We start from the raw sequence: 18,030 nt of genomic DNA on the forward strand, positions 1-18,030 counted from the left end.
CAACATTTTTCCGATAGGAAGGAGACCAGAATTGCACGCAATATTCCAAAAGTGGCCTAACCAATGTCCTGTACAGCCACAACATGACCTCCCAACTCCAGTGCTCAATACTCTGACCAATAAAGGAAAGCATACCAAACGCCTTCTTCACTATCCTATCTACCTGCAACTCCACTTTCAAAGAGCTCTGAACCTGCGCTCCAAGGTCTCTTTGTTCAGCAACACTCCCTAGGACCTTACCACTAAGTGTATAAGTCCTGCTAAGATTTGCTTTCCCAAAATGCAGCACCTCACATTTATCTGAATTAAACTCCATCTGCCACTTCTCAGCCCATTGGCCCATCTGGCCCAGATCCTGTTGTATCTTTGAGTTGGTGATGTAATTTCCTGTGGTGACATCATTTCCGGTGGCAATGTCATTTCCTGCTCTTTTACTCGGGAAGTGATAGATGGGGTCTAACTCAATATGTTTGTTGATAGAGTTCTGGTTGGAATGCCATGCTTCTAGGAATTCTTGTACGTGTCTCTGTTTGGCTTGTCCTGGGATGGATGTGTTGTCCCAGTCAAAGTGGTGTCCTTCCTAACTGTTGTTAGACCCTACCTACACCTAGTGAGAAAAAGAACAGGACATGACATCACCACAGGAAATGATATCACCAACCCAAAGAAATCCAAACATATACACTGTAAATAGAAAGCAGGAATTATCAGCAATGCTTCGACTGGAGGCCCACTAAAGATGTTACCTCGTAGGGTGATGAAATGTCTGGAAACGAACCTTCCAGCCGGAGTGTTTGATGGGAGTCAAGATTAGAGTGGTGCTGGCAAAGCATAGCAGGTCAGGCTGCATCCAAGGAGCAGGAAAATTGACTTTTCGGGCAAAAGCCCTTCATCAGGAATGAGCTCAATTTCCGATTTTCCTGCTCCTCGGATGCTGCTTGGCCTGCTGTGCTTTGCCAGCACCACTCTAATCTTGACTCTAATCTCCAGCATCTGCTGTGTCCAGCATCTGCTGTATGGGGACAGAGTAGAAATTGCTATATTTTGTTTGCTAAAACTGTGTTGTCACTGACATGCAAATATTTGATGGGAATAATGTTAAAGGAGTTTTACTTTCAGTTTAAAAGAGTAAAGGAAGCTTTACTCTGTAGTTAACCCCATTTAATCCCTATCCTGGGATTGTTTGGGGACAGTGTAGAGGGAGCTGTACTCAGTATCTAACTTTGTGCTGTATCTGTCTTAAGAGGGATTTCAGGTGCTTTTTGTTGGGCAGGTTTTGGAGTAATCAAGTGAACATATTCCTCCTTCCATGAAATCATGTGATCCTGAATATCTTTCATTTGATGTATCTTGAACAAGGTGTTAATGTGCAACTGTTGGCCCATTCCTGAATCTGTCCTTAGCTACAGTTCTGAGGAGTCTGGCATGAAACACAGTCTCTCTGGCTGATTCCAGGACACCTTTGGACATTGACTGATCCCCTGTTTGCTGTGTGATAAACCAGAACGGTCATACTGATCTGAGCTCTTGTGAACAAACCCAGTTGTACAGCCAAGAGGTCATTCAGTTGCGATGTGACTCGAGGACCGGCAAACCAGATCTCAATAGCAACTCACAGAGTCATCATCGAAATTCGGAACTGAAATTTTGAGAAACTGGAACCCTGAAGAATTTGTCAGTGATGGCTCGGGGAGTCCTGATGCTGACGTTTTGGAGGCCCAAGTTAACAGTCTTGATTTTGATTGTGCTCAGCCTGGTGCTGCACATCTTGATCGCTCTGTTGCCTGTTCAGGAGCTAAGTGGTCAGGAAAACTGTGCCCATTACCCACAGGCGGCTGCTGGCCAGAATGTTCCTCTGCTCCCAAACCGATCAGTGATGAAGAGCAAGCAGTCAAAGACAAACAGAGAACTTCAGAATTATGCCAGCACCAGGATATCTGGCCGTGCTTCTCAATCCCTGGATTCAAATATCAAGAGCCAGATATTCCATCAAAAGAAACATGCAGAGTCAGGCTTTAAGCTGGAGAGTAAACTTCAGAGGGAGCGCTTTAAGTCAAACATCTCCAAACTGACTGCATTGTTTCAACATCCACTGTACAACATCCCGATTCCAACACTGACACCAGACGATCAGCTGTTCTCTGAGAGTTCAGCAGAAAAATTCAATCCGAAAAGCAAAAACCCTGATGGCTGGTGAGTGGGGCATAACTCAGTTAACATCTGGAACTATAAGTAAGAAGGGTTTAGAGGGATTTGGGCCCAGTTGTGACTAGATTACATTAGGGTATCTGGTCAGTGTGGATGAGTTGGATGAGGGTCTGTTTGCAGAGGGAGGGATAATCTGATATTACACAGGCATTAAGGTAATAGAGACAATGTGATTCTCTGAAGGATAACCATGCAAACAAGAATCAGCAGGACACCAATCAGCCCCTTCAAGCCCACTCCGCCATTTAATAAGCTCCTTGCTGATCTATTTGTAACCTCAAATCCACATTCTTCATCCCCTGATAACCTTTCACCCTCTTTACCTTGCAAGAGTCTAAACACCTCCATCTTAAAAGGACTCTGTCTCTGCCACATTTTCGAAGTGGGTTCACGACCCTCTAAGAGAAAATGTTTCACCTCATTTCCTTTTCTATTGGTTGACTCCTGATTTTTAAACAGTGACCCCCTCGTTCCAGCTTCTCCCACAAGAGGAAACCTTTTCCGCATTGACCAGGCATCTCAGGATCTTCTATGTTTCAACCAAGTCAACTTACTCGTCTGAACTGCAGAGGATACAAGGAGAAAGTGAGGTCTGCAGATGCTGGAGATCAGAGCTGAAAAATGTGTTGCTGGAAAAGCGCAGCAGGTCAGGTAGCATCCAAGGAGCAGGAGAATCAACGTTTCGGGCATAAGCCCCTCTTCAGGAATCCTGAGGAAGGGCTTATGCCCGAAACGTCAGTTCTCCTGCTCCTTGGATGCAGAGGATACAAGCCTAGCCTGTCCAATCTTTCTGTATAAGACAATAATTCCTCCCATAATCCAACAATGTGCAGGTTAGGTGAATTGGCCATGCTAAATTGTCTGTAGTGTTAGGTGAAGGGGTAAATGTAGGAGTATGGGTCTGGGTGGTATACGTTCCAGCGGGTCGGTGTGGACTTGTTGGGCCGAAGAGCCTGTTTCCACACTGTAAGTAATCTAATCTAATCTAATCTAATTTAATACCCTCCTCACTGCAGTAATTTTCTCTGTACTGCTTGCAATGCATTTACATACTACCTGAAATAAGGAGATTAATACTGTTCACAGTACTTCAATTATGATCTTACCAATAACTAAAACATAACTTCATATTTTTTGCTTTCAATTTTCCAGTAAAAAAATAACAACACACTCTTGAATTCCCAGTGCCCTGTGTATGAACCTTTTGTGATTCATCCAATCGGACCCCTAGGTCTTTCTGCATCTCAGAGCTCTACAATTTCTCACCACTGTTCTGTTTTTTCATTCTCCTGCCAATGTCTTCAGTTACTCCTGTGTGAAACAAAGTGTACACTACACTCAAAGCACATTGCATGTAAAGTATTCTCTCACAGTGAGTACATGGTGCCTTAAATAGGGGATCTAAAACTGCTGACAGTATTCCAGATGTGGTCTCACCAGCACCTTGTACAGTTGCTGTAAGCCTTCCCTACTGTTATACTCCAGCCCCCTTGAAGTAAAGGCCATTATTCCATCAGCCCTCCTGATTACCTGCTGTCCCTGTGGGCTAGCGTTCTGGGTTTCGTGCACAAGTTCCCCTGAAGTCCAGTTGTGTTGCAGCTTTATGCAGTATTTCTTTATTGAAATAATATTCTGTTCTCCCTTCCAAAATGAACATCACATTTTCCCACATTATACTCCTTTTGTCAATTTATGTCACCTCTTTTCTCTCCTTACAGATGCTGCCAGACTTGCTGAGATTTTCCAGCATTCTCCCTCTCTAATGTCCCAGGAATTAGGAACCCTAGCACCACCCCACCAGCCATATACTGATCCGAAACATCCTGCTATTTCCACTCGGACACTACATTTTCACCAACTCTAAAACCTGGGCTCCCTGAATCTGCAGCTGGAGACACTTCCTGCACACACGCAGGTCGAGGGTACAGGGCAGGAGGAGTACAGGAACACAAACAAGGCAAGGGAATACATGATGAACGATAGGGTCCTGGGAAGCACCAAGGACCAGAGGTGTGCATGTCCACTGGTCTCTTAAGGTGTCAGGACAGGTGGATAACGTGGTTATGAAGGCATATAGGATACTTGCCTTTATTAGTCAAGCCATTAAACTTAACAGGAGGGAGATTATGCTGCAACTGTATAATACATTGGCTAGGCCACAGCTAGATCTGGAATCCACATTATAGAAGGGTTCAGATAATGTTGGAGATGGTGCATAGGAGATGCCTTTGCTGGGGAGTTTTAATTATGAAGAGAGATTGGACAGACCGGGGTTGTTTACCTTCGAACGGGGAGTGGGTGGGAAACATGATTGAACTGGTTAAAATTATGAGAGGCAGAGATATACACCGATGTTTTAGCAAGCTGTAACGAGACTTCCTTGCACCTACACCCTGCATTACACAGGCAAGTCATGTTGCATCTGTATCGAACTTTAATTAGGGCCACATTTGGAATATTGCGTGCAGAAACATAGAATCCCTACAGTGCGGAAAGAGGCCATTCACCCCATCGAGGCTGCATCGACCCTCTGAAGAGCATCCCCCACTCCAGACTCATCCCCATTCCCATCCCCATCCCCCACTCCAGACCCATCCCCATCCCCCGATCCCACATTTACCATTCACATCCTTGGATATTATGGAACAATTTAGCATGGCCAAACCACCTAAGTTGCACATCTTTAGATTGTGGGAGGAAACCAGAGGAAATCCATGCAGATGCTGGGAAATGAACCCAGGCCCCTGGTGCTGTGAGGCAGCCGTGGTAACCACTGAGCCACCCTGTCACCCCTTTGATTTACTGCTTTGTGTTTTACCTGTAGGTTATGGCTTTTCACACCTTGAATTCTTGTGTTGACACTTTAGGTATCGATGGACTTGTACACCTCAATACCTCCCAGATCAGGATTAAATCCCATCTGCCTTTGCTCTGCCCAATTTACCAGCTGATTGATATCAGACTGTAACCCGAGGCCATGCTCCTCACAATCAACAACAACACTAATTTCTGTGTCATCTGCAACTTATAATTATATTTTCTACATTCACAACCAAGTTTATGAAGTTGTAATAAGACTTCCCTGCTCCTATATTCTACATCCTGACTAAGGAAGGCAGGTATCCCATATGCCTTCTTCATCATCCTATCTTATACTTTTGGGGATCTATGGACTTACACAGCAAGGTCCCCTTGTTCCTCAGTACTCCCCAAAGACCTACCATTCATTGAGTAAATCCTTCCCTTATCACCTCCCAAAATGCATCACTTTACACTTATCAGGATTAAATTCCATCTGCCATTGCTCTGCCTAACTTCCCAGCTGATCAATGTCAGACTGTAGCTTGAGACCATGCTCCTCACGATCAACAACACCTTCAATTTCTGTACCATCTGCAAACTTACTAATTACACCTTCTACATTCACACCCACAGTGTTAAGGGTCCCAATGCCGATCCCTGTGCTACTCCACTGGTCACAGCCCTTTCCAATCGCAAAAACAGCCCTTCCCTTTGCCTGCTATTTGCAAACAAATTTTGGATCTAGTCGCCAACTTGCCTTGGATCCCATTTGGACCTTTTGGACCATCCTTCCACGTGGGGCCTTGTCAAAGGCCTGAGTAAAGTCCATGTAAACTACATTAACTGCATCACCCTATGTGCTTTACAATTGTGTTCTCCACAACCATCTGATGAAGGAGCGGTGCTCTGAAAGCTAGTGCTTCCATTTAAACCTGTTGGACTATGACCTGGTGTTATGCGATTTTTAACTTTGTACACCCCAGTCCAACACCGGCACCTCCAAATCATCAATATAATCAGTCACCTATTTAAAGCACTCAACTAAATTAGTCAGACAGGATCTCCATCTGACAAATACCTCCCTCCCCCCATATACTCTGTACTCCTGAAGGACCTTTTAATGCTCAGTACCAACACATACTTCCTTTCTCTTTATCAAGTTCTAAATCTCCCATGACATCCAGGGTTCCCTTGACCTATGACCTTGTCTTTCAATCTGAGAGAAATATATTGGCCCTGAATCATCTCCATGCTACATTTAAAGATTCCCACTCTCCAAATATAATCATGCCTGCAAGTCATTGCTCCTAGTATATGTTTGCCACATCCTGTCAAATGATATTGAAATTGGATTTCATCTAATTTTGACACTAAATTTCTACACTATCCTTATCCCCTTCCTATAATGCCTTTGAAACATTGAGATTTTCTGGATAGTGACCATAATCTTTTTCACTGACATTTCAAAACCTTGACTGGCTTCATTCTCTAGGATTAGGTCTAGCACTGCCATATCTCTATTCGGGCTACCCACATAATGGCTCAATAAATTGTCCTGGACACGCTTTAAAAATTCCACCCTTTCTAATCCTTCCACATTAAGGTGATCGCAGTTGATGTTAGCAAAGTTGAAATCCCCCACTACTATTAATACTATTCCCCTTTCCCACTTTTGCTGACATATCTGCTACTCTATGTCCCTCTGACTGCTGGGAGACTAGTAATATAATCCCAGCGATGTGGTCACCCCTAAATTTTAATTTCTTGACTTATGTGCCTAACACAATGGGCAATTTACCATGGCCAGTTCACCTAACCTGCACATCTTTGGACTGTGGGAGGAAACCTATGCAAACTCCACACAGACAGTTGCCTGAGGCGGGAATCGAACCCGGGTCCCTGGCGCTGTGAAGCGGCAGTGCTAACCACTGAGCCACCGTGTCTCCCTCCTTGCTGCAGTGATGGTTTTCTTTATCAGTAATGAGGCTGGAAGCGTCCCTGATTTCCCAAGTATTGCAGTAGGAACATTTCACAGGACCAAATTCTCCAGACCATTGTGATCCTTACCAGCTATAAACAATAAAGGAGGAACAAATTAGTCAACCTTACCCATTACTCACCAAATCAAATTCCTCACTCTCTCATTGTATTCCTAACAAACTACAAACCACACAGATACTACTCACTCAATCCCTAAAGGTGGTTCCTGAACAGCCAACCATCTCACTACTGTTTCTCCCTGTTCAGGATGAAGATTTTTTTCACCTGGGACAAGGTTCCCTCCCACAGACTCTGCTCAGAGACTCTGATTCCTACCAATTGTCCCTACAGTGTAGGCTTCCAGTGTGGCCTGTCACTCTTTGTGCTAGACCCCCATTCCTGAGCCACAATTTATACCATTAAAAGACCTTACAAACTATGAATCAATCAAAAAACACCTCTTCCCTGAATTCCCACGCTGCCCCAAAATTCCCAAAGTATATCCTGACTGAGGCTGTGCCTTCCTCTGGATGGATTTGAACTCACTTTGCTAGCCTTGCAAAACTTACTGATGCTGCAGTTTCAGCAGTCCTTCCCTTAGCTACAGCTGAGCTGTGTTAAAATGATTCTCACTAGTTAAACTTAGTTAAAAAGCACACAACACCAGGTTATAGTCCAACAGGTTTACTTAGAAGCACTAGCTTTCGGAGTGCTGCTCCTTCATCAGGTGGTTGTGGAGTGTAAGATTGTAAGACACAGAATTTGCAACAAAAGATTACAGTGTGATGTAACTGAAATTATATATTGAAAAAGACCCGGATTGTTTGTTAAGTCTCTCATCTGTTAGAATGACCATGTTGGTTTCAGTTCTTTCATATGTAAAAACGTTTTTTAGAAATCAATTTCTCATGTCGGCCCAGATAACGTATTGAAGGTGTGAGCTTCCCTGTGTGCGACTGTCTGTGCCACAATGGTCGGATGTCAACAGAAGTTAAACTTCAACAGTAGTCAACACCTACTTAGGTTCTAATCAGGCCTCAGATGATTGATTGATAACTATATCTCCATCAGATGAATCAGCTCCCTCATTACAGTTTTAAATGGAACACTTATTTTTAAAAGTTTAAACTAGAGAAAGAAAAGACAGATTTCCTAATTCACGCTGCTCCAAAATCCCTAAAATAAACACTGACTTGGGCTGTACTTCATTCTGATGTGCTCTCTCCTTCCTGATTGTATGAAGCACCATTTGCAATGGCTCAGATACTGAAGCAGTTCATGTTGAAATGCAGCAAGATCTGGATAATATCTAGGTTTGGGGTGACAAGTGCCAGACAATGATTATTTCCAACAGGAGAATATAACACTTGCCCTTGACATTCAATGGTGTTACCAAACCTGAATCCCCACTGTCACTATCCTGTGGGTTAACATTGACTTGTCATATAAATACAGTGGCAACAAGAATAGGTCAGAGGCTAAGAATATTGCAACAAGTAATTCAATTCCTGACTTCCCAAAGCTTGTCCACAATCTATAAGTTGCAAGTCTGAATTTAAGTTTGACTTATTATTGTCACATGGACCAAGATACAGTGAAAATTATTGTTTGTGTGCTATACAGGCAGATCATACCATACAATGTGCATCAGGGTAGCAGAACAGAGTGCGGTGCTACTCTATGTCTTACAATCTTATTCTCCACAACCACCTGATGAAGGAGCAGCGCTCTGAAAGCTAGTGCTTCCAAATAAACCTGTTGGACTATAACCTGGTGTTGTGTGATTGCAAACAGTGTTACAGCCACAGACAAGCTGCAAAGAGAGAGATCAGAATTAACATTTCAGAGGTCTGTTTACAAATCTGTTAACAGCAGGGAAGAAGGTATTTCAAAAGCACATGCATTCATACTTTTCTGTCTTCTGCCCGATGGAAGAAGGTGGGACAGAGAATAACTGGGGTCTTTGATGATGTTGGATGCTTTCCTGAGGCAGTGGGAAATGTAGATGGAGTCAGTGGATGGAAGGCTGGTTCGTGTGTTGGACAGGGCTGTGTTCACGACTCTCTTTAGTTTCTTGAGGCCTTGAGACGAGCAGTTGCTAAAACGTGCTGTGATCTATCCAGGTAGAATGCTTTCTATAGTGCATCTATAAAAATTGGTAAGAATCTTTGTGAACATGCCAAATATCCTTAGCCTCCTGAGGAAATAGAGACGTTGTTGTGCTTCCTTGACTGTCATGTCAAGATGGGTAGATCAGATTATTGGTGATCATCACTCCCAGGAATTTGACGTCCTTGACCATCTCCACCTCAGAACGATTGATGTTGACAGGGGGGTGCCCTCCACTCCGCTTTCTGAGGTCAATGATCAGCTCCTTTATTTTGCTGATGTTGATGGAGAGATTGGTGTCTTTACAGCAAACTGCCTAAGCTCTCAATCTCTTTCCTGTATAACACTCCCCACTTGCCTGGATGGGTGCAGCCCCAACAACACTCAAGAAACTTGACACGATCCAGGACAAAGCAGCCCACTTGATTGGTACAGCATCGACAAACATCCACTTCCTCCACTGCCAAGGCTCAGTAGTGGTAGTGTGTACTATCTAGAAGGTGCACTGCAGAAATTCACCAAACATCCTTTGACTGCACTTTCTAAACCTTGACCATCTCGCAGGCCAAGGGCAGCAGATAAAAAGAAGAACCAGCACCTGCCAGTTCCTGTGCAAGCCACTCACCGCCCTGACTTGGAAATATATCACTGTTCCTTCAGTGTCACTGGGTCAAAATCCTGGAATTCCCTGCCTGTGGATATTGTGGGTCTACATCCAGTGCATGGACTGCAGCAGTTCAAGAAGGTGGTTCACCATCACCTTCTCAAGGAGCAACTAGGGACAGGTAACAAATACTTGCCCAGCCAGTGACACCCATGTTCTGCGAATTAATGAAAAAAGAAATTTTGACTGTTATACTCTAAGATACCATGTTTCTCTAATTCCCACCTCCTGTTCATGGTCAACTCTTACTGTAATTTGTTTGTGATACTCTGATATACCACACTTATGTACATTATGTCCATGGAGCTCAGCTATACCAAGTCTGTGTGTGATACTTTCATATACTACAGTTTGTGCACAGTTTGCTCATAACATTTGGGTTGTGGACTTTTCTGATGCCTGCTGTATTTTGCAGAGGTTGAAGTGATTTTTCTCTTTTCTCAGGGTCAGTCATGAGGAGGAATATGTCCTTCCAGTTGATGATTCCTCTCCTGGAAGTTACACAAATTGGATGAAATTCTTTCTTGGAATTAATCGTTATGAATTGTACTCACGCAACAGCAGCATCGTTGCCCCTTTATTAAAAGAGCTCAGCACCAGCAAGATTGTCCGTGTTGGTAAGGAGGCATTTTGATTTCTCCTTTGTTATTGATGTGATAAGAGCCTTGGCATTCCTAGTTTTTGCTAGTTTTACTTGTATGCTCACTGTTTATGTTCCCTGTGCGAATACTCTCAGGTCTCTCAACATCAACATTTACAAGTTTTACATTTACAGTTCTATGTAGAACAAAACATTCCTCTTGCATCTCCTTTAAAATTTTCCCTTCTTACCTTAAACCTAGTATTAGCCATGGGAACTGTATAGCCCTTACTAGTGGTATGCCCAGCTTGGTAAATGTGCTATCCCTGAAGAAGAGTTACACCTGAAACATCGACTTCCCCACCTCCTGATGCTGCCTGCCTTACTGTGTTCTTCCAACCTCCTGCCTGTCTACCTCAGATTCTCCATAGTGGGTCCATCCGTCCTTCCAAATGCAACATGTGGCAGTTACGTGGATCCTCTAGTCAGTTTGTCAGAAAACTAGAAAATAGAATTCATTTAGGATGAGTGTGAAGTAATATGTTTTGGGAAATGCAACGAGGCGGGAAAATGACACCATATGGGAGAATACCAAATTATGTGCAGGAACAGAGGGAGTGGAGCGATTGTAACCAAATCAGCCAGGTGGACCTCATAGAATATGAGCTCCCTGATTAGGGCTGTTAATCTGGTTCAAACAGGGAGCCCTGGCTGACAGATATAAACAGGAGTGTCAGACATCCTGTTCACTCTGAGAGCTGGTTCTGAGGGAGCTGGATCAGTGTCAAGGACTCTCCATGTGTAGATAAACGATGACTTGGTGTGGGGATAGCAGCCTCTATGCAGTTATTTCAGAAATGATTGTTTAAATTCTTTCCTCTCATTCACCACTTGTTCAAGTGTCTTTGGGAAGTGTTTTGAAAGCAAACAGCTTGTTCAATGTCTCTGCCGTTTCCTTGTTTTGCACAACTGCGGCCCCAGGCTCCCTCTCTCCAGGACCAGCATTAGCACACTTCATCTTTCCTGATTTCAATATTTACAAACACTCTTGCTATCTAACTAATTTTCTTTTAACCTTTACATCATTCTTATTGTTAGTTATTCTCCGCTGGTGCATATAATCAGATCACTCTCCTGAGCGACACTATTTCAGAATTATAATCTTCCTTTCAGGTTGATAGAGTTGTTTACTTTTTGGTTTAGCCACTGGTCCTTCTCTGCCTGAGTTAAATCACTGCTGAGAGTCAATAAATATCTCCGTCAAAGACACCACATCTCTGCTGTCTCACCTTTTTTCGTAAACTCACTTTTTTAATCACTTTACCCTCACGATCAACTTTATTCAGATTTAAAACACTGGACTTTAACCCACACTTTTTCACTTCCAATTCAACACAAAGTTTGATCACGTTGTGATTGCTTTCACCCAGACTTGTTTACCATAGGTTATTGAGTAATCATGTCTCATTCAAAATTCCAGAACAGCCTGTTCCTTAGTTGGCTCACTCAGAAGTTGACCCCAACGTACTCACTTATTTTCCAGGCTACATTTGCCAAGCTAGTTCACCCAGTCTATGTAGAGATGAAAGTCACTGATTATTACTGTAGTCTCTTTCTTGCACACCCCAGTTATACCTTCCTGTTGGCACTGCCCTCCAGTGTAACTCCTGACAGGAGGCCTATAAATCACTCTCATAAGTGACTTCCTGTTTCTTGTCTCTACCCAATTTGATTCGACATCTTACTTTCTAATTTAGTCCCTATCTGCTCAGGGTCCCTGTTTCCTAGTCCTACCTGTATCATCAGGACTGTTGTGGATTACTACACCTCGATCTTCCACCTCCCATTCTGAGCTGCCCTCCAGCCCCAAAGGATGTGTCTTTAATGCAAAGGCGAGTTGCTCTCAGCTGAACTGTCTCTCTCTCTCTCTCTCACTGTCTCCTGCCCCTGAACTATAGCTACATTTATGTTTAACCAACAGCACCCCCCAGCACCCCCCCACCCCCCCCAACCCAACTTGATAGGCTTCCTACACCAAGGCGCTATGGTCAGTTTGCTCAATGTTCCTGCAGCCCCTGCTCTTGTCCTCACATGCCGCAAGGCCTGAAGTTCTTCCTGTACTTGCTGTTGGTTCACCATGTTTAGCTTACTCACAGTTACACCCTCCGACCCTGAAGTATTGAGTTGAGACGGTGTGACTACTTCCTGGAAGAAAGTGTCTCAGTAATACGGCGGCACGGTGGCACAGTGGCACAGTGGTTAGCACTGCTGCCTCACAGCACCTGAGACCTGGGTTCAATTCCCGACTCAGGTGACTGACTGTGTGGAGTTTGCACGTTCTCCCCGTGTCTGCGTGGGTTTCCTCCGGGTGCTCCGGTTTCCTTCTACAGTCCAAAGATGTGCGGGTCAGGTGAATTGGCCATGCTAAATTGCCTGTAGTGTTAGGTAAAGGGTAAATGTATGGGTGGGTTGCGGGTCGGTGTGGACATGTTGGGCCGAAGGGCCTGTTTCCACACTGTAAGTAATCTAATTTTTCACCTCATTGATGCATCGCGATGTCTAAAAACCAGACGCTGACTCATTAACCCAGAGCCAAAGTCCCTTGAGCTGCTGACACTCAGTGGAGATGCGGTTGCTGTGGGTGACATGGGTGTTTATGATCTCCCACATTCTGCAGCTGCAACGCATCACCTGCCCTACTGCCTTGATGATGTTTTACTAAACTAAGTCCAGAAATGTCATGCTGTAGTTGTTAGCTGTAGTTCCTAGGAATTGCCCTAATGTCCACTCACATCAAGTCTCCTTCCACTGTTCCAGTGACTATTTAGTTTAATGAGTCTCTGGACGGCCCTTGTTATATCATCAGCAGGACACTAGACAGTTTGCTATATCTGGCTGACAGGGACTGTGGGTGAATGGCTGGGTTTAGGCGCACACGCTCAACTGTGTTTATAGGTGCAGATATTTTTGGTCATGCGAAAACATGTGTATGGACAAGGGTCTGGGGATGCATTGGATTAGTGAGTACATTCCTTGTGCTGTCCTAGGTCAAATAGCTTCTGTCAGTGTCCAGATTCAGGAGACCAAGGTGGGAAGGTGAGCCCAGACCCAGGACAGAGTGAGGCCAGGCACAGGACAATATGTGGCCAGTCCCAGGACAGTGTGAGGCTAGACCCAGGACAGTGTGAAGCCAGTCCCAGGACAATATGAGGCCAGTCCCAGGATAGTGTGAGGCCAGGCACAGGATAGTGTGAGGCCAGGCCTAGGAAAGTGTGAGGCCAGTCCCAGGATAGTGTGAGGCCAGACGCAGGATAGTGTGAGGCCAAGCCCAGGACAGTATGAGGCCAGTCCCAGGATAGTGTGAGGCCAGGCGCAGGATAGTGTGAAGCCAAGCCCAGGACAGTATGAGGCCAGTCCCAGGATAGTGTGAGGCCAAGCCCAGGACAGTGTGAGGTCAGGCCCAGGACAGTGTGAGGCCAGTCCCAGGACAGTGTGAGGCCAGGCGCAGGATAGTGTGAGGCCAAGCCCAGGACAGTGTGAGGCCAGGCCCAGGACAGTGTGAGGCCAGTCCCAGGACAGTGTGAGGCCAGTCCCAGGACAGTGTGAGGCCAGGCGCAGGATAGTGTGAGGCCAAGCCCAGGACAGTGTGAGGCCAGGCCCAGGACAGTGTGAGGCCAGGCCCAGGACAGTGTGAGGCCAGGCACAGGACAGTGTGAGGCCAGTCCCAGGAGAGTGTGAGGCCAGGCCCAGGACAGTGTGAGGCCAGTCCCAGGACAGTGTGAGACCAGTCCCAGGACAGTATGAGGCCAGTCCCAGGAGAGTGTGAAGCCAAGCCCAGGACAATGTGAGGCCAGTCCCAGGACAGTGTGAGACCAGGCCCAGGAGTGTGTGAGGCCTGGCCCAGGACAGTGTGAGGCCAGTCCCAGGACAGTGTGAGGCCAGGCCCAGGACAGTGTGAGGCCAGTCCCAGGACAGTGTGAGACCAGTCCCAGGACAGTGTGAGGCCAGTCCCAGGAGAGTGTGAGGCCAGGCCCAGGAGAGTGTGAGGCCAGGCCCAGGACAGTGTGAGGCCAGTCCCAGGAGAGTGTGAGGCCAGTCCCAGGATAGTTTGAAGCCAGGCCCAGGACAATGTGAGGCCAGGCACAGGACAGTGTGAGGCCAGGCACAGGACAGTGTGAAGCCAGGCCCAGGACAGTGTGAGGCCAGGCACAGGACAGTGTGACGTCAGACCCAAGATAGTGTGAGGCCAGGCCCAGGACAGTGTGAGGCCAGGCCCAGGACAATGTGAAGCCAGGCCCAGGACAGTGTGAGATCAGGCCCAGGAGAGTGTGAGGCCAGGGCCAGGATAGTGTGAAGCCAGGCCCAGGACAGTGTGAAGCCAGGCTGGGATGGGGAGAATGAGTCCTGGCCTTAGGTTAGGATGTGAGGGGGGAATGGGAGCAAAGCCCAAGGGAGAGTGAGGCCTACCGGAGCTGGAGAGCAGTGAGGCCTGAACTTGAGGGGAGTGAGGGACCAGGCCCAGAAACGGGGCCAGGCCTGAGTGGGATTGAGGATGAAAAGCCTGGCTAAAGGAGAGTTAGACCAGATCAAAGAGGAACTGATTCTGGATCAGTGGTGCTGGAAGAGCACAGCAGTTCAGGCAGCATTTTGGATGCTGCCTGAACTGCTGTGCTCTTCCAGCACTACTGATCCCGAATCTGGTTTCCAGCATCTGCAGTCATTGTTTTTACCCCAGAGAGGAAGTGAGGCCAGGCCTGGGAAGGAGTGGCACAGAGGAGCCAGGCCCAAGGGGAATTAATGCCAGGCTTGGCTGGGGGCATGAATGAGGGTTTAAGCCAACATATTGACCATGTATCTATTAAATATTTAATGTATATCCACAAACATATGACCAAAGAGTAAAGGTAGGCCACTTGGCCCTTCAAGCCTGCTCAATAAGATCAGGGCTGATCTGGTTTTAACCTCAGCTCTACATTCCTACATATTTTCGGGATAACATGTTAGCAGATTAGTGCTGCTGGCACTAAACAGGGTAGGGAGTTCTGTAGGGGCTGAGTGCTGCTGGACAATGAACACTGAAGAGGGTAGGGGGTAATGTGTGGAGAGAGTGCTGTGGACAATGGGTCATGGTTAGCAGCGTTTACAGGAGAGTAATTGTTGCATTTTGTTTTTTCTAGTTCAAAAACGTGGTGGGACCCAGTTGAAGTTGACAATATCGTTGGAGGATTATGGCAAAGCGTTGTTTAAACCAATAAAGTAAGTCACCCTGACATCAGGTCCTGCCATTCTGATGACATAGAAACATATAATAGTATCCCATTCTCACTTTCTCCCCATACCCCTTGATCCCTTTAGCCACAAGCTCCCTCTGAATATATCAAATGCACTGGCTGCAACAACCTCCTGTGGGAGAGAATTCCACAAACAACCAACTCTCTGAGTGAAGACATTCTTCCTCATCTCAGTCCTGAACAGCTTGCCCCTTATTCTTTGTCTGCGACCCCTAGTTCTGGACTTCCCCAATATTGGAAACATTCTTCCCACATCGAGCCTGTCCAGTTCCATCAGGATTTTGTTTCTATGAGATCCCCCCCTCCCATTCTTCTAAATCCCAGTGAGTACAAGCCCAGTTGTTCCAGTCTTTCCTCATAAGTCAGTCCCGGGAATCAGTCTGGTGACCCTCCGCTGGGCTCCCTCAACAGCAAGAATGTCCCTCCTCAGACTCGGAGACCAAAACTGCACACAATACTCAAGGTATAGCCTCACCAAGGCCCTGTATAACTGCAGCAAGACATCCTTACTCAGACACTCCAATCCTCACACTATGAAGGCCAGCACACCATTAGCTTTCCTCCCTGTCTGCTGCACCTGCGTGTCAGCCTTCAGTGACTGTAACACCCAGGTCTCGAAGCACCACACCTTTTCCTAAACAACCACCATTCAGATCACAATCTGCCTTCCTGTTTTTGCCACCAAAGTGGGTAACCTCACATCTATCCACATTATATTGCGTTTGCCAAGTATTGGCCCACTCACCCAGTCTGTCCAAGTCACCCTGCAGCCTCCTAGCATCCTCCTCACAGCACACACTGCCACCCAGCTTAGTGTCATCTGCACATTTGGAGATACTGCATTCAATTCCTTTAACCAAATGGTTAATGTATATTGTGAACAGCTGGGGTTCCAGCACTCGACCCTACTTGTCACAGCCTGCCAGTCTGAAAAGGATCCATTTATTCCAACTCTCTGCTTCCTGTCTGCTAACCAGATCTCTATCCATACCCACATTACCTCTGATACCATGGGCTTTAATTTTCCTCACTAATCTCTCGCGTGGAACCTTGTCAAAAGCCTTTTGAAAGTCCAGATACACAGCATTTACTGATTCACCCTCGTCCCCTACACTGGTCACATCCTTAAACAATTCCAGAAGATTTGTCGAGCATGATTTCTCTTTAGTGAATCCATGCTGACGAGGACTAATTCAGTCATCACTTTCCAAAGGCTCAGTTATTACATCCTTAATAATTGACTCCGGCATTTTCCCCAGCACTGATGTCAGGCTAACCGGCCTATAATTCCCTGTTTTCTCTCTCCCTCCTTTTTTAAAGAGTGGGGTTACAATAGCTATCCTCCAGTCCATTGGAAGTCATCGAGAAGCTACAGAATGCTGGAAAATGATCACCAATGCACCTGCTATTTCTAGGGCTACTTCCATAAGTACTCTGGGATGCAAAGCATCAGGCCGTGGGGATTGGGTTTTAATCCCAACAATTTCCCCAATACCATTTCCTGACCAATATGGATTTCCTTCCATTCTCCTTCTGACCCTCTGTCCCCTAGCATTTCTGGAAGGTTATTGGTGACCTCCGTAGTGAAGACTAATCCAAAGTATTTGTTCAACTGGCTTGTCCAGAGCCTTGGTTGACCTGGTCGATGCTGTTGGCCTGAGAATGGACCCCACGTTGTTGTGAAACAGCAAGAGAATGGATGTGTTACACCAAACCCTTGAGAAGGGGTTGGGGCAGATGATAACACTGACTGACCCAGGCAAGACCCAAGTTTGACCGGATCCCAAAGTGCAGACAGCCCTGGATAACCAAGGGATAGCCTGGCTCACCAGGACCGAATGGACATTGAGCTGCTCTGGGTGCAGGTTGCTGGCTGTCCACATGGAGCTGGTTAGAGACAAAAAAAAACTGCAGCTGCTGGACCTTAAAGTTGACAGGCAGGAGACTGGAGGAACATCAGGCAGCACCAGGAGATGGAGAAGTCAACGTTTCAGGTATAACCTTTCTTCATGGAGCTGCCGGAGGTCACCGGCCTGAGCTGGACCAGGGATATTCTGCTTGCAATACCCCCACACCCCCGCCATCTTGCAGTGTCTCGGTGTACCTAATCTCTGAGCCTGTTTGTGTTGATTAATCAGCTTTAATTCCTTCAGACAGACTCGGGAAGAGGAAACCTCTGTTGACCTGTTCTACTTTTCTGATTTTGAACGTCACAATGCGGAGATTGCTGCTTTTCACTTGGATCGGTGAGTGACCAGGAAACCCCCTCCACAGCTGAGCAACCAGCCAACTCACCTGCACTGTCCTCCTGGGCCAGAGGCTTGGTTGATGTGGAGGTGCTCAGTCTGAGGGGAGGAGGAGCTTGGTCCCTGGGGAGGGGTTCAGTCTGTGGGGAG

General features: G+C 46.2%; 1 protein-coding gene across 1 annotated transcript in view; it reads left to right on the top strand.

Annotated features, from left to right (window-relative positions):
• The first annotated feature begins 1,681 nt into the window (after positions 1-1,681).
• LOC132831446 (extracellular serine/threonine protein kinase FAM20C-like) overlaps positions 1,682-18,030 on the top strand; it is a 38,102-nt gene continuing 21,753 nt past the window's right edge. The window contains exons 1-4 of the mRNA XM_060849603.1: positions 1,682-2,193; positions 10,208-10,380; positions 15,521-15,599; positions 17,788-17,880. Of these exons, the coding sequence (XP_060705586.1) occupies positions 1,682-2,193; positions 10,208-10,380; positions 15,521-15,599; positions 17,788-17,880 (857 nt within the window). The remainder of the gene's footprint in view (positions 2,194-10,207; positions 10,381-15,520; positions 15,600-17,787; positions 17,881-18,030) is intronic.

This window comes from Hemiscyllium ocellatum, chromosome 33 (genome assembly GCF_020745735.1).
Source record: "Hemiscyllium ocellatum isolate sHemOce1 chromosome 33, sHemOce1.pat.X.cur, whole genome shotgun sequence".
In the NCBI taxonomy this organism is placed as follows: Eukaryota; Metazoa; Chordata; class Chondrichthyes; order Orectolobiformes; family Hemiscylliidae; genus Hemiscyllium; species Hemiscyllium ocellatum.